Consider the following 17,662-nt stretch of genomic DNA (forward strand, 5'->3'; position numbering starts at 1 on the left):
ACCACTACGCTATCTGGAAGCCCCAAGTTTTTACACTCATATTGCACAGCTCAACTTATTTTGTTTTAGCAATCAGATAAGGTGTAGGATTGGCAAAACAACTTTCAGACAAATAACCGGTTCACTGTTATATTCTCACGTTCTTTTGACCTGTGAAATGTGTTACTAACATCTTAGCTCTGTGACATGTCTACACACTGCTCCCTGCTTCACCATGAATAGCATACCGTCCAGCGACAGGCCTGTACGCAGGTTGTGTTGGATGATCTGCACCAAGTCACTGCGGCTATTGCTCTGTGGGCACCAGATCTCCGTGAAACGGTTACGTAGTGCAGGAGAGAGCTGTTGAGAAAAACATGCACGGAATAAAAGCCAAGCCCATTCTATGCACGTGGACAAAATGTTTCCCACCAATGTAGTTAATTTCATATGCTGACATTTTTATTTGTTGTAAACCTGTTCTATTTCAGTTTGTCTCAAAGATATATTTATTAAAAAAGCCTGTAAAATCCCATAGGGTACAAATTACTATGGCTTTGCTAGCGAGACAGCAGCACCGTGTTGTTTTTCCAGTTTCTGTATTCAGATTTACCTCCTTCTTGCCAAAATCTCCGCCAGGGTTCATGGTGGCCACCAGACGGAAGCTGGCGGCTGCTGTGATCATCTCTACATCATCATTGTCCCTGCTGCCCTTCTCCGCCAGCACAAGCAACTTCTCAGTCTCCAGAACACTAGGAAACAAGCATACAAACAGCCAGGGGTCAACTGATGTTGTGGGTTGAACCCCTGTGTGTGTGTGTGTGTGTGTGTGTGTGTGTGTGTGTGTGTGTTTGATTGATTGATTGATTGATTGATTGATTGATTGATTGATTGATTGATTGATTGATTGATTGATTGATTGTGTATCTACCCTGACTTCAGCTGGTCTAGAATATGGTCACCAGGTTTCTGACTGGCCCCACCCCCGTACTCCTGTGCTTCTCTCCACTGGCTCTGAATAAGCTTCAGCATTGACTTTTAGGAATCTGTTTTTTGTTTGTGAAGCCTTGAACAGAGCTATCCTTCCCACATTTGGGACTGATCCCCTCCAACTGTTCATGAGCCTTAGGACAACTCAGGTCCTGTGACCATTATTTACTCCATCAACTCTCACCAAAAAACTCCGATTTAAATGTCCTTGATCTGCCTGTTAGCCTCATGCTGGTAGTAGTACTTTCATGTCTTTGTTTTCTGCCTTTTTTTTTTTTGGCAGATCACTGTTTTCTGCTGTTTTTGTTGCTGTTTTAAATTATCCATCCATCCATTATCCAAGCCGCTTATCCAAACCAGGGTCACTGGATGTTGGAGCCTATCCCAGCAGTCATTGGGCGGCAGGTGGGGAGACACCCTGGGCAGGCCGCCAGGCCATCACAGGGCCAACACACACACATTCACACCTAGGGACAATTTAGTATGGCCGATTCACCTGACCTACATGTCTTTGGACTGTGGGAGGAAACCGGAGCACCCGGAGGAAACCCACACAGACATGGGGGGAACATGCAAACTCCACACAGAGGACGACCGGGACAACCCCCAAGGTTGGACAACCACGGGGCTCAAACCCAGGACCTTCTTGCTGTGAGGCGACCGTGCTAACCACTGCTCCACCATGCTGCCTGTTTTAAATTATCTTAAATTGTAAAGCAGATTGGACAGTAGTCCATCCATCCATTATCCAAACCACTTATCCTGCTCTCAGGGTCGCGGGGATGCTGGAGCCTATCCCAGCAGTCCCAGCAGTTGGACAGTAGTGATTGTTTTTAAATGATAAAGTGACTTGACTACCTGTTGAGTCTCTCCAGCACAGAGTCATCTGCCAGGGAGATCTCATCCATGAGGAAAACACCCCCCTGTTTCATGGCCAGCACCAAGGGGCCGTCGTGCCACTGAAACAGTCTGCCATCCTCACCATCGGCCTGGGTTCACACAAGGCAAGACACAAAAGGATCACTTTACACTGCATGATGTTAACTTACAATACACGAGTACCACACAATCTTCCTTGGAATAGCATGCTTGAGCTGTTCTAATAAAAACTGATTTTACTTTCTATCTATGATTCCGTGTTCATATTTAGTCTCAATGCATGCTCAATAATCCAGTTAATCCAGTTCATCTGGACACTTGGTGTCCAGATGAATTGATTCAATTTTTCTGGGAAAATACTACGAAACTTTAAGAAATACTATGAAATAAAATGAATTCTAAATTTTAAAAAAAAACTACTTTTTTGATTATTTAGCAGGCTAAAAACAAATTACTGGTGAGTTAATTGCTAAATCCAACAAAATTAACACCTCATCAGAATCAAACCAATGGAGGGCCAAAACGAATTCTGTCTGAGGCAGAATTTGGCCCTGACCCGTTTTAGTGGCATGACTATAGATATTACATTTCTACTGCTGTAAACTTTTCCATCTGTTCTTTCCCTCCTTGTACCTGATGTGTGTGTCTGACAGGTCTTAAACCTCCCAGAAAGTCGGAGGTCTCCATGTGTAGGTGACAGTTGAGGGAGAAGAACTTTTGTCCAGCCAGGGCAGCAAACAGCTGACAGATAGTAGTCTTGCCACATCTGAAAAGCGAATGGGAGAAAGTGCTAACCAGTTAGCATACGAAAAACAAAACTTCTCTCAAATGTTCAGTGTCAAATTCATCTTAAATACTGAAGGGTTTTGTTCTGTTGTCTTGAAAGTTTTGAGTTCATGAAAGATTCAATGGCATAAGACAGCTGAAAGAAGATGTTGGCAGCCATTTTTCTTTTTATAGATTTACTCATGTTTAATTGTAAAAATGGGAACACAAAGGCACAGGAATGCATGCATCTCCAAAAGCCTTCTTTATTCCTGAATTTTCATCTTCAATTCTTATTTTTACCAGGGAGACTGGCCTTCACCACCAGGCATCACATCTGAATCTTACCCTGTGTCTCCTACGAGCAAGACAGATTCGCCAAATCGAAGTGCACGTCCGACCAGGACCGCCAGCCTCCTCATGCCCTGTGTCCACACCACATGGCGGAACTCCTCGGGAACTCCAGCGATGCTGTCAATGAAGGGACCTGCCAAGAAAAGCATGAAACCACGATGATCAAACTTGTGTACATCACAACTGTGTATAATTGTAACCATCCATCCATTACCCAAGCTGCTTATCCCAATCGGGGTCACAGGATGCTGGAGCCTATCCCAGCAGTCATTGGACGGCAGGTGGGGAGACACCCTGGACAGGCTGTCAGGCCATCACAGGGCCAACACACACACATTCACACCTAGGGACAATTTAGTATGGCCGATTCACCTGATCTACACGTCTTTGGACTGTGGGAGGAAACCGGAGCACCCGGAGGAAACCAACGCAGACACGGGGAGAACATGCAAACTCCACACAGAGGACGCCCCAGGATGACCCCCCAAGGTTGGACAACCCCGGGGCTCAAACCCAGGACCTTCTTGCTGTGAGGTGACCATGTTAACCACTGCGCCACCATGCCTCTCCAATTGTAACCAATGGGAGGTAAAAGGAGAGACCAGCATGTAAATCATATCAAGGGAATGTCCACACAGAAGCTTAATATCATGATTGGGAAGTTGAAAACAAATGATAGATTGAGTCATCTATAACCAATAACCTCAACATATTATACTCTTCTTTGTGTGTTCTAAGGCTGGGAGCAGATAAGAGGTCATAATGAGCTGAGAGATATGAGGCAGTAGCAGGAACCCCATTCTACTAAAATCGCGATTTTTAACAAACGCATTCCCTTTTGTGAATATAATTTTTCTCTACATATTTTTCATATCGACGCATTGTGAGTCAATTTCATGTTTAAAAAGCCTAACTAAGGACAAGAGTTAGCAGCAGCCATAAACTATGTGCGGCATATCAATTACGAACTACAACTATGTCAAATTACACTGTCCCTATCAAATAAATGAAATAAATAAACAAAAGTTAGGCGAAAACTGAGCTCTGTTGTTTTGAACACAGCAAGTTCTATCCTAGTTATTGTTTTGCGCTTGGAAAAATGCTGGAGGGAAGCTTGAGTTTATGTTTTTTTATGATGTGCTTTATTTGAACATGATCCCAGATAGACCCCTGAGCTCGACACATATTCAATAACATTAAATTTTGCAGGGGTGATAACCCTGGCTGGTCGCTTGCTAATGGAGCGCGAGGAATAGGGTCAGCCTGGGTCAGTTTTGCAGTGATGGGGTAGGGGACCGTGCTGTCCTGTGGTTGCTCTGTTTGGGTGTACTCACTGAACTGGCTGGTGACCTGTTTCTGGGAGAAGAGGTTTTCTGGGTTCACCGTTCTCCTGAAGTGCTTCTCGAGTATGGACTGGATGATCGTCATCTCCTCCGGTTTCCTCACACGCCCAGCCAGCAGCATATACCCTGAGGAGTGTATACACAACATTTTATTTTCCAAGGCAGGTCAATTAAAACCTAACTCATATTTTCAGCGACAACTTGCCAAGTACTAAAAAAGACTATTTCATAAGGATGTTAAAACAATGTGTGTACGTACAATATTAGTATGTGTGCATATAATCACATTAATTTTATTACATTCTAATTTATAAGTTTTTTTTTTTTTAAATCTCTTGTTTTAAAGCTGGAGAGAGAAACAGACAAAGAGAGGGAGACAGATGAGGTAGTTGTAACATATGAATGGAATAAATCAGTTTTCTAAGGAGAATGGACTCGGGGTTGGTCTAATTAGGATTCACCATCGTCTGCTAAATGTTGTAGCCAATCACAAGAGTCGACTGTCTGCTCTTCCAGCCTATAGCGGTCTGCCCAGCGGAAGAGATCTCGGAGGGTGATGAATCCATGTTTCCCAGCAAACACTGATGATCCCCTGCGGAAGGACTGAGGGAGGAGAACACATTCCATAATCAGGCTAATCCAAAGAGGCAGGAAAGAGAAGAAAAGCAGAACAAGACATCATATAAAAAACAAACAATATGACCATGGAGGTTCAAAATATGCTCATCAAAAACCTGAATGCTCATTGGTAGTGTAGTAGCCAAAAGATGTCTCTCAGCCCGCACATGGCACCACCAGCCTGGAATCAAATCTGATGAAAACCTTTTCTCTCACCCGATCCCAATCCTCAATTCACCCCTTTAGCGTTCCCTTTTTCTCTCGATTAAGAAAACATTCAGGGGAAGTGGACTAGAAATTGTCTTTGATAAAATTTTATTTGAAAAGTATGTTTCAGATTCAACACAATACACTTTTCATAAGAACACCTTAAAAGTGAAAAAAAAATTCTTATGAAATAAAAGTCAGGTCAATGGCCACAACCTCTATGGAGGCTCTGAAGGACATGGGGGGGGGGGGGCATGAAGGACATGAGGGGTTATCTTGTTTGAACAACCAAGTATTTAATTTGACCGACTTCATATCTCATTTGAACAACTTAATATCTCGTTGGAACGACTTAATATCTCGGAACAACTTAAAATCTTGTTAGAACAACTTAATATTTTGTTTGAACAACTTCATATCTCATTTGAACAACTTACAATCTCGTTGGAATGACTTAATAGCTCACTGAAACGATTTAATATCTCGTTGGAACGACTTAAAATCTTGTTAGAATGACTTAATATTTTGTTTGAACGACTTCATATCTCATTTGAATGACTTACAATCTTGTTTGAGCAACCTACAATCTCGTTTGAACGACTTAAAATCTTGCTGGAAAAACTTAGTATCTCGTTGGAATGACTTAATATCTTGTTTGAACAACTTACTTGAAAATTACCAAAAAACTCAGATTGTTATTATAAGTGTCTGACAACATTATAGAAAGGATCCCTACAGAGATAGACCTTTTTCTTCATGTTTCGCTTCTTCCAGTCTCTGTTGTAACATCTCTTTTACTACTGCTACTAGATGCGCTCGGGGGTGTGGTTTTGAATGTCTACAAAAGAAAAAGTCACGGCGAATCTTATCAGAGCTGACCATTCATCTGAAATCCTACGCTTAAAAACATATTGAAAAAGAACACCGAAGAGTTCGCCCTAAGAAATATTGAGATATTAATTAAGGAAACCTTGTAAATTTCAGACCAATCACAGGCAGATAATCCGGCTCCGTTAATTTTATAATGGACATCGGTGGGATGATATTTAAACAAACCATCTGTCAACATGGAAATAAAAGCCTCTTGTCTACAATCAGTGGCATAGAACTAATACAATTTAATAATATTTACACCACTCACTGCATAAGGAAGCCCAAAACATCATTAAGGACACCAGCCACCCTGCTCATCTTCTGCTCTCGCTCTTCCCATCTAAAAAATGTGACCGGAGCATCAACTCACGCACCACCCATGTCTCAGGAATAGTTTCTTTCCACAGGCAGTCAGGTTGCTGAACAGCTGATGCACCCATCCTTAAATTGTTGCATTATCGTGTAATGTATAATATGTATGTAATGTACGAATTCACAGTGTACATAGTCTTGTTTTTTTTGTTTTTTTTTTGTATGGCACGTCCTTGCGTTCTTTGTCCTTGTGTCCCTTGTGTTAAGGCAGAGAGAACCAGAGCACAAGAATTTCACTGTATTCTAAATACATATGACAGTAAAGTTGGACTTGAACTTAAATGAGACCGGTTCCTTGAGAGGGCTCCTGTCAGCTCACAGCAGGGTCTGTCAGCGTGACTAGCCGGCTGGTCGCCAGTTTGTGGAGCTTCCTCAACTCCGAAAATGTTGGAACAAATTCTCTTAAAACAGCCAATAATCATGTGAATTTAGTGATGAAACAGATGCAATCCATCCATCCATACAAAAATTGTAAAAAAAAATTCAAAACCTACACCACTGATTTCTCACCCCATCTTGCAGGGAAAGTGGAGACATACATATACAGACGTATACAGTGATGTAATGACGTGACCCTCTAGCCAGCTCTAGCCCATCAAAAGCACACCAGTTCTTATAAGGTTTGCAAGTTGAACGAACTACGAACCAGCAATAACACTAGCTCAGAGCTAGAAATAGTTTCACGTTGGTGGAAAGGGGGTATTGATGAGTGATGAAACGTTTCTCCCACTAAAGTTTGCGTCCAGATGAACTGATTCAACTTCCTGGGATCACATCCTGATATGTAATGATGGCAACTGGTTACGGCGGTCGGTGTCATATGAATATGAAACTGGCATATGAATGCATATGCATATGAAACCAGTGACCACCGATCACATTTGAAACTGGCTGCTGATCACCGGCTTTGATCGATGGCTACTGCAAGCCAAAGAAGGTGGTTCATCCAGCCTGTTGCCCCCCCCCCACATTCTCTCTTAAATTTTCAGGCGCTCTTCATCCATATATCCTGGCTCAAATAAATAAGGGCGGCCATTGAATTCAAATGCCTCATCCACATTGTTGAAATCAGCTAAATACTCAGCCATGACTTTGGAAATATGTTGTTGCTAGTAGTTCCTATGCTACCTCAAATGAATGGTCAGCTCTGATAAGACTTGGTGTGACTTCTTCTTTTGTAAACATTTGAAACCAAGCCCCCACATACAAATAGTAGTGTGTTACTGTTACAACTGTGATCGGAAGAAGCGAAATGTAAAGAAAAAGGTCTATCTCAGTAAGGATCCTTTCCATAATGTTGTCAGACAATTATAATGACAATCTAAGTGAGTTTTTAGGTAATTTTCAAACAAGTCACTAAAACGAGATTGAGTAGTTCAAACGAGAGTGTAAGTCGTTCAAATGAGATACCAAGTTTTTCAAATGAGAGAGTAACTCGTTCAAACAAGATAACCCCTCAAACCCCCCCAATGTCCTTCAGAGCCTCTATAAACCTCTGATCGGTAAGCTAGCATGGCAGAAAGTAAAGGAGGTTCCAGTCACCTGGAGGTCCTGCATGACCTTGACCAGTTTGGTGCAGTAGGAGGGGGGAAGGCTACACCTCTGGTGCAGGATGGTCTCCAGTTCATTGGTTGGCAATTCGTCAAAGTGCAGCTCCACAAAGCGGTTCCTGAAAGCCCTGGACAGCACCTGAGGACAGGAAGGTGGTCAGTTTTTTTTGTTTTTATTCTATCATTCTGCTGTATTTGAAAGTGGTGGAGAGCAAAGAAAAAGACTAAAGAGGGGATGGAGCGTGAATGGTTGAAAGCTAGTATCAAACTCCCTATGATGTGCGAACCAAAGCTTGCTGAGCAAGCAGATGCTCCCTTATCATTCTTTAATGACAAGACTATTTCCTGGCTGCTAGCACTGCATTTCCATCAACCTATATTTTCATCAAGCAGATTTTAAAGTTGGCAATCAAAATAGCTGGATTAGAAGGCCAAAAAAAAAAAATCTGAAAACTTGACAAAATCTAAAAAAAGCATCTGCACTCTTTTGAGGCAGAAAAGTTCATGCATTAAAAAATAGATTAGGTGATGAAAAATGGAGACTGAATTTCCATGAAGTGATCCTTGTCGGCACTTTTTCTTTTGAATATTGTTGATAATGTGTTTTGTCATGGAACTTTACCTGTAAACACTCAAGACTCAGAAATAACTACCCAAAACACTGATGGTTGATGGTAAAAGATAATTAGTATTCTACAACATGAAGAATACACGCAGAACACCTCATGGGTTATCCCCCTTCATTCTCAAAAAGACAAAAGGAAATCTCTTCCTTATTTTGCTTTTTCCCAGACAAAGAAAGGTTTACTCATTGGTAAGCTTCAGCTAACAAATACACATTTTATTATGCCTATATCATAGTTTGAACATCTGGTTATCTCAAGCTAACGGGGGCCCATATAGGATTACAAGACACTGTGAAACAAAGGCAGACAGAAACCTGAGACTTGGGGCCCCTCGGAGAGCTCTCTATAGATTTATCTCATGACAGCCCTTGGTAAAACCTCCTGCAAGGCAGATTTGGCAAACATAGTAACACAGGCATAGAGTTGAGCAGGGTATAGGGAGAGAGGAAATAACTTCCCATCCCCCCTTCCAGAAATTCCTTATTCCTCTCCCTAGGGAGCTCAAGCAGACCCCAGATTACAACCAGAGACTCACACAAACCCTTTTCAGACTTTATGAATAAGTGACAACTCGTAATATTTCATGTTAATTTTCTTCCATGGGTCCTGCCCTAGGGGTTGTCCGATTTGGTTTTTTCAGGGTCAATACTGATAACGATCACTAGTAATCAAGCAGACCTATAAAAGATATTTGGAGCCAATATACATTTACAATAAAAATGAACATTTTGGCTGTCAAAATTTAGAGCAACGCAAACTCCAACGTTTGCCACCTTCTATGTAGAAAAATAAGGGATGCCTCCCCCAAGCTCCCTGCCCCCTGCTGCAAGTCCTACATTCTCCCCCCTGATGATGTAACGATTTTTTGGGGAATCCAATACGCCAATACACATGGATTGTAGTGCTTTATTGCAAGACAAAACAAAAAAACAACACTGGTTTGGTTGACACAAACAAGACTGAAACATCACAAAAATTGTGTCCACCCCAAACAAATGTTAACCATCAGTAACTAAAAGCAACTGAGGGTACTGTTTTTAACTGTACAAGGCAACTGAGTTAGGCCTAACGACAATGATTACGGCATGACGTTGACGTGCAATCTCACACAGCACACAGAGTTTGTCGGTCTGTAGCTCACCACTGAAATTAACCTTATCCACTTCACTTGTATAACTGGTTTGATTTTTTTTTAATTATTATTATTATTTTTCAGTAACATAACACATATACAACAAAGTAAATGTAAACAAAAATACTTGTGGGGGAGGTACTACTTTCAATTTACAACCTTTGGTCCAGACTATTCATACCGGCTGGGAACTCGACCCATCTAGTCTCTTGTATACCCTCCAATTTCCCCGGCGCTGTTTGTGGGTCCATGCCTTAAGCCTTAGATAATTGGTCAGTTTTTCCATGGAATGTATTTCCTCCACAATGTCCAGCCACTGCCCGAGTCCTGGAGGGTCACATTTCAACCAGCTCCTTGTGATGGCCTTTTTGCATGTAAGTATCAAGATTTTGAAAAGATAGATGTCGTTCTTTTGAATTACGTCGCTGGGTATCAATCCCAGGTACATAATCCGGGGGTCCCTGGGGATCTGATAGCCTAAGATCTCCTGAAATGTCTGAATAACCCTGTCCCAGAATGATTGTATTTTGGTACATGACCAGAAGATATGAGAGTGATTGACATTCGCCTGTCCACACTGTCTCCAGCATTGCTGCTGTTTACCCAATTGTTTATTTTTAATGTGGGTTGTAATAAAAAAGTGAAGTAAGTTCTTCCACCCAAATTCCCTCCACCTTTTACAGCTAGTGGAAGTGTGTTGCGTTCCACACATGGAATGCCAATCACTATTCGACAGTTTAATGTTCAGTTCTAATTCCCATTTCAGTTTAACATATAGTGAATCTCTCCCATTTCGTTTCTGTAAACTACTGTACAATTTAGAAACAATCTTTGAGGGATTTTTTTTTATGCACCTGTCAACACTTCAATCACATCATATCATTACCTTCTGCAGAGATTCCTTTTTTAGCTTGTGTGTTGTAGAAATGTCTTAGCTGTAAATATCTGAACAGGTCCCCATTTTCTAAATTAAATTCTCCTTTGAGTTTTTCAGGAGTTTTAAAAGTGTTTTCCCTCTACGAGTGTACATACTGCTGTTATTCCTTTTTCTCTCCACCTAACAAATGTGTTGTCTGTCTCTCCATGTCTGAACCTGGGGATCTGAGAAGGCCAAATCAGCAGTTTACTGTCTCCTTCCGATTTGTATTTTCTAACTATCCCATTACATATTTTCAATGTATCCTCTAAAATGGCGTTCTCTCCCCTTTGGTCTGTATATTTGTTCCCACCTAGCCTGGCTTGAGGTGTAGATTGCCCCAGATTTAGTTCAATATGTTTCTATCTAGCTTGATACTCCGGGGAGCACCAATAGACAATATATCTCATTTGGGAAGCATAATACTATTCTCTGAGATTCGGCAGTGCTGGGCCTCCATTTTCCTTGTATCAATTTGGAACGTCTTAAATTTAACCCTTGACCTTGCTCCTGCCCAGATAAACTGGGAAATCTGTTTATCCCATGCTGTGAACTGGGATTCTGGGATTCTGACTGGTAGTGACAAGATAAGGTATAACAACCGTGGCAGCACATTCATTTTCACCATCTCAATTCTGGAGCTTTAGTCCAAAACTAGTGTTGACCATTTCGTCATATCTTTCAATATCCTATTATTGTAGTTAATTTTATAAATTTTGTTCAATTCCTGAGTGATTAGCACTCCCAGGTATTTAATCGATTTTGCTTCCCACTTCCATTTATATTTCTGTCTGATTGCCTTATTTGGTATGTAGTTAAGAGAGAGTACTTGTGTTTTTGCGATGTTCAGCTTGTATCCCGACATCAGACCAAAGTTATCCAGAGTTGTCATAAGTTTGGGAAGAGGCACGAGTTTGGATTTTGGAGAAAGGTAATAATATCATCTGCAAAAAGACCTATAATATGTTTCTCTTTTGCTATGTTGACTCCTTTCAGCTCTTTATTTTGTCGAATCTCTTGAGCCAAAGGCTCTATGAACATTGCAGACGGCGGGGCTAACGCAGCAGCCTTGATGAGTGCCTCTATACAGGTTAAAACTACCTGTTGGGTGGCCATTGATCTTTATTCTGGCGGTTGGGTCTCTACATAGAGATTGTGCACCTAATGAATTGGTTATTAAAACCCAGCCTCTCTAGCACTCTATACAGAAAAGGCCAGCTAACTCTGTCAAAAGCCTTTTCCGCGTTGAGACCGACCAGAGCTGCACTTACTACTACTTACGGCTGCTCCCGTTAGGGGTCGCCACAGCGGATCATCCATTTCCATTTCTTCCTGTCCTCTACATCTTCCTCTGCCACACTAGCCACCTGCATGTCCTCCCTCACCACATCCATAAACCTCCTCTCTGGCCTTCCTCTTCTCTTCTTCCCTGGCAGCTCCATATTCAGCATCCTTCTCCCACTATACCCAGCATCTCTCCTCCACACATGTCCAAGCCATGTAAATCTTGCGTCTCTTGCTTTGTCTACAAACCGTCCAACTTGAGCGGTCCCTCTAATATACTTGTTCCTAATCCTGTCCTTCTTCGTCACTCCCAGTGAAAATCTTAGCATCTTCAACTCTGCCACCTCCAGCTCCGCCTCCTGTCTTTTTGTCAGTGCCACTGTCTCCAAACCATATAACATAGCTGGTCTCACAACCATCTTGTAAACCTTCCCTTTAACTCTTGCTGGTACCTTTCTGTTGCAAATCACTCCTGACACTCTTCTCCACCCACTCCACCCTGCCTGCACTTTCTTCTTCACCTCTCTCCTGCACTCCCTGTTACTTTGGACAGTTGACCCAAGTATTTAAACTCATATGCCTTCGTCACCTCCACTCCTTGCATCCTCACATTTCACTGTCCTCCCTCTCATTCACACATAGGTATTCCGTCTTGCTCCTACTGACTTTCATTCCTCTCCTCTCCAGTGCATACCTCCACCTCTCCAGGCTCTCCTCAACCTGCACCCTACTCTCGCTACAGATCACAATGTCATCCGCAACATCATCGTCCACAGAGACTCCTGCCTGATCTTGTCCGTCAACCTGTCCATCACCATTGCAAACAAGAAAGGGCTCAGAGCTGATACTTGATGTAATCCCACCTCCACCTTGAACCCATCTGTCATTCCAACCGCACACCTCACCACTGTCACACTTCCTTCATACATATCCTGCACCACTCCTACATACTTCTCTGCAACTCCCGACTTCCTCATACAATACCACACCTCCTCTCTCGGCACTCTGTCATAAGCTTTCTCTAAATCTAAAAAGACACGATGTAAATTCCTCTGGCCTTTTCTATACTTCTCCATCAACATTCTCAAAGCAAACATCACATCTGTGGTGCTCTTTCGTGGCATGAAACCATACTGCTGCTCACTAATCATCACCTCTCCTCTTAACCTAGCTTCTATTACTCTTTCCCACATCTTCATGCTGTGGCTGATTAACTTTATACCTCTGTAGTTGCTACAGTTCTGCACATTGCCCTTGTTCTTGAAAATCGGCACCAGTATGCTTCTTCTCCATTCCTCAGGCATCTTCTCACTTTCCAAGATTGTGTTAAACAATCTAGTTAAAAACCCCACTGCCATCTCTCCTAAACATCTCCATGCCTCCACAGGTATGTCATCAGGACCAACTGCCTTTCCACTCTTCATCCTCTTCATAGCTGCCCTCACTTCCTCCTTTCTTTATATACAAATAAAATAAAAAATTTTTTTAAAAAAAATCCCTGCAACAAAGTGCACTATTCGGTAATTTTCAGTGGTTTAACTGGGAAACTGGGCATGCTTGTCATAATAGAAACAGATCATAAAATTGTGGTGTTCTTGCAACTTCAGTGTAGAGGATTGTGATGTTTATTGCAACTTCAGCAACATCTGCTACCATTCGTTCGAAACACTGCTCTGCTCGCTCGCCCATCAACACACATCTGCAGATGTGTGTTGATGGGCTATTACTCGGGACACGTAACCAATCAGACAGTGCTGTGGGGAGGACATTGCTCAAGACCACATAGTGGTGACTACAGACAGAGAGAGGCGGCTGCATCAGAGCCAAAGTAGCAAATTTCTGAATTGTTTCATCGGCAATCAGATAAAAAAGATAATTATTGCAATAATCATAAAAATGCTGAATATCAGATCTAATAATCGGCTTAAAAACAGCTCATGGAAATGCAGCAAATTCATATTTTGACTTTTCCAATGTTTCTAGTTTACTTAAAACTCACTCAATATTTCAGTGGAAACATAGCTCATGACTCAGACTCCTTACTATTAATTATTATTTTGATGATCTAGGAGTTAAAGCTTATTCTACTGCCGCACTCACTGTAAACTGCTTTGTATAATATATCGAGAAAAGAGATAACTAATCTGGAATCTATTTTCCAATCCATCAACCTTATTAACCAGTTGAACCAATGACCGACATACCTTTCTACCTCCATATGCGCCAGGGGGATTTTGAGTGGCGAACAGCATGAATCTGGGATGAGCCTTGATCACTTCTTGTGTCTCGGCCACAAAGAGTTCCCTGTTGTCATCCAGCAATCTGTTAAGAGCCTCAAGGACATCAGTGGGGGCAAGGTTCAGCTCATCAAGGATGATCCAGTAACCTTTCCTCATTGCGTCAATAAGAACACCTGTAGAGGGAACAAAACATGTAGAGTGTTACATGGGCACACTCAGAGATGACTATTATCACAGTCTTGTGTACAGACATGATGACAGTAAATTGGAAATAACTCTTTGCAGATTACTTTTTGTTCAGCCAAATATTAGAGCTGAATTAAGTTTGTGAAATTTTGGCTGCAAACTTCTTTTAAAACATATTTATTTATTTAGTTTTGGAATTTCCCTCCTTTTTCTCCCCAATTGTATCTGGCCAATTGCCCCACTCTTCCGAGCCATCCCAGTCTCTTCTCCTCTCCCTCTCCTGATCCGGGGAGGGCTGCAGACTACCACATGCCTCCTCCGATACATGTGGAGTCGCCAGCCGCTTCTTTTCACCTGGCAGTGAGGAGTTTCACCAGGGGGACATAGCACGTGGGAGGATCACGCTATTCCCCCCAGTTCTCCCTCCCCCCTGAACAGGCGCCCTGACTGACCAGAGGGGGCGCTAGTGCAGCGACCAGGACATATACCCACATCCAGCTTCCCACCCGCAGACACAGCCAGTTCTATCTGTAGGGACACCCGACCAAGCCAGAGGTAACATGGGGATTCGAACCGGCGATCCTTGTGTTGGTAGACAACGGCATAGACCGCTATGCTACCCAGACGCCCCCTAAATCGTAATTATTTATTTTAACTTTATATCAACCACAATCTTTGTATTTCGGAGGAATTCAAAACAGTTTGCACTTTTGCAGAAAATACTGAGTATATAGTTAGTATGTAGCTTGTTGGCAACTTTGAGAGCAGATTGTAAACACAAAACCAGTTGAAAAAGCAGGTTATCCTAATTTTGTTGCAGACTTTTAAAGTAACTTCCTCAATGGAAAAAAATCTGTCAAGGTCACAGGGACGTGTGAGTGGTCATACCCTCTTTGAACACCAGCTTGCCCCTGTCGTCTGAGGAGTAGCAGCCAATGTACTCCTGGATGTCTGTGTGCTCGTGGTTGTTGATCCTCACACACTGGTTTCCGGAGGCTGCAGCCAGCCACCGGATCAGACTTGTCTTTCCAACTGACGTCTCCCCCTGGATGAGCACTGGATGAGTCCTGAGAGGAACCAGAGAAAAAAATGATCTTGAATTTGTACATTCGTGGAGAAAACGTGCTGTTATTTGGCACTGTAATGACTGTTTTTTGTCCAGTCCACACAAAATGTGTGCATGTGTGGTTCCTGAGTGCAGTGATTCAACCAGGTATAGGAACAGCTATAGAATCAAGGCTGAAATCACTGACCCATGAAGCAAAGACACTGTGGCCAACAATAAAACCATGTATGTACATTAGCATGACTGATGTACGACCAGTGGATGATTTATCAGAAGTTAACATTAGGAATGAGAACAGGTAAACACAACAAGTTATTGTACATCCCTCCAGATTTTCTCAAAACATGATTTGTTGACAAACAGGACATCATTCACCGCTTCCGGTGTGGGAAGATGACAACGTGAATACATATTTGCAGCGGCCTCACCCAGTACCAGTGTGGGACGATGGTGGCACGAACTTCCATTTGCGGCGGCCTCACCCAGTACCGTCCATGCAGTGTCTGTCTACATCTGCGTCTAAGTTTGTTTTGTCTTCGTTTGATGGCTGGGAGAACTGGCGCTGGATCAGCTGGGAGAACTTGGTCTGACGCGTCCTGTGGGCCCAGGGACCATGACCCTGCCGCAGCTGCGCCCACAGAGGAAACACCAAGGGCTGTCTGACAGGATGCGGAAGTGGGGCAGGCTAAGCTAACTGCTAGCCCATGCAGACCGATGGCGGTCTGTCAGCGACTTCACCTAGCGTTGAATGTGTTTTGGTGTCGCCGTGTGGAGTGCGGGGAGGTGTGTCGAAGATGTCTGGCTGGAAGAGCTGGCGTTGGATCGGCTGCGGGAGCCTGGTCTGCTGCTTCTGATGGACCCAAGGACTACGGCCCTGCCGGAGCTGTGCCCGAGGAGGAAACACCGAGAGTGGTCTGACAGGATGCGGAAGTGGGGCACGCTAAGCTAACTGCTAGCCCATGCAGACTAGCAGTTCCAACAGTCATCCTGGTTGGTGGTCGTTCTCTGGACAGTGGAATTTTTGGAGCTTCTTTCAGTTTGCACAGAGAATCAAATCAGGAGTCAGCTGTGGGGTACAGTTATGTGGAACACCGAGAATGCTGAAAAAATACTGGTGACCCAAAACATTATCACCACCTGCCTAATATGCTGTTGGTCCTCCATGTGCTGCCAAAAACAGCTCTGACCCACTGAGGCATGGACTCTACAAGACTCCTGAAGGTGCCCTGTGGTATCTGGCACCAAAACATTAGCGGGAGATCCTTCAAGTCCTGAAAGTTAAGAGGTGGAGCCACCATGGGGCAGATCTATCAGTCCAGCACATCCCACGGATGCTCAATCAGCCCGAGATCTGGAGAATTTGGAGGCCAGGGCAACACCATGAACACTTCATCATGTTCCTCAAACCATACCCGAACAATGTGTGCAGTGTGGCAGGATGCATTATCCTGCTGAAAGAGGCCTCTGCCATCAGGGAATACCATTGCCATGAAGGAGTGTACCTGGTATGCAACAATGTTTAGGTAAGTGGCATGTGTCAAACTGACGTCCACATGAATGGCCAGACTCAGTGTTTCCCAGCAGAACATGGCCCTGAGCATCACACTCCCTCTACCGGCCTGTCATCTTCCCATAGTGCATCCTGGTGCCATCACTTCCCCAGGTAAACGGCACACACATACATGGCCATCCATGTGTTATAATAGAAAACAGGACTCAATGCACCAGGCAACCTTCTTCCACTGGTCCAAGGTCCAGTTCCAATGCTCACATGCCCATTGTAAGCGCTTTCGATAGTGGACAGAGGTCATCATGGACACTCCGACTGGTCCGCAGCTATGCAGCCCAATATCCAGCAGGGTGCGATGCACAGTGTGTTGTGACACATTCCTCCCATAACCATCATTAAAATGTTCTTGTTGTGTTGTATTGTTGCTATTCTATGTTTAAGTACAATGACAGAGCCACGAAACCAGAGTCAAATTCCATGTTTGTGCAAACCTACATGGCCAATAAACATGATTCTGATTCTGATTGCGACTTGTGCCACAGTAGACCTGTCAGTTTGGACCAGACGCAATAGCCTTCGTTGTCCTCACGTATCGATGGGCCTTGGGCGCCCAACACCCTCTCGCTGGTTTGTGGTTTGTCCCTCCTCGGAACACTGTCAGTAAGGTACTCACCACTGCTGACTGGGAGCACCCCACAAGCTTTGCCATTTCAGAGATGCTCTGACCCAGTTGTCAGGTCATAACAATTTGGCCCTCGTCAAAGTTGCTCCT

At 43.3% G+C, this 17,662-nt stretch overlaps 1 protein-coding gene across 1 annotated transcript in view; it reads right to left on the minus strand.

Annotated features, from left to right (window-relative positions):
* mdn1 (midasin AAA ATPase 1) overlaps positions 1–17,662 on the minus strand; it is a 112,037-nt gene that overhangs the window by 68,107 nt on the left and 26,268 nt on the right. Inside the window, exons 24-33 of the mRNA XM_056294052.1 lie at positions 15,203–15,381; positions 14,093–14,301; positions 7,923–8,069; positions 4,772–4,913; positions 4,302–4,436; positions 2,962–3,100; positions 2,482–2,614; positions 1,828–1,958; positions 593–731; positions 228–342 (exon numbers count right to left, since the gene is read on the minus strand). Of these exons, the coding sequence (XP_056150027.1) occupies positions 228–342; positions 593–731; positions 1,828–1,958; positions 2,482–2,614; positions 2,962–3,100; positions 4,302–4,436; positions 4,772–4,913; positions 7,923–8,069; positions 14,093–14,301; positions 15,203–15,381 (1,469 nt within the window). The remainder of the gene's footprint in view (positions 1–227; positions 343–592; positions 732–1,827; positions 1,959–2,481; positions 2,615–2,961; positions 3,101–4,301; positions 4,437–4,771; positions 4,914–7,922; positions 8,070–14,092; positions 14,302–15,202; positions 15,382–17,662) is intronic.

The sequence above is a fragment of the Lampris incognitus genome, chromosome 15 (assembly GCF_029633865.1).
Source record: "Lampris incognitus isolate fLamInc1 chromosome 15, fLamInc1.hap2, whole genome shotgun sequence".
Taxonomy (NCBI): Eukaryota; Metazoa; Chordata; class Actinopteri; order Lampriformes; family Lampridae; genus Lampris; species Lampris incognitus.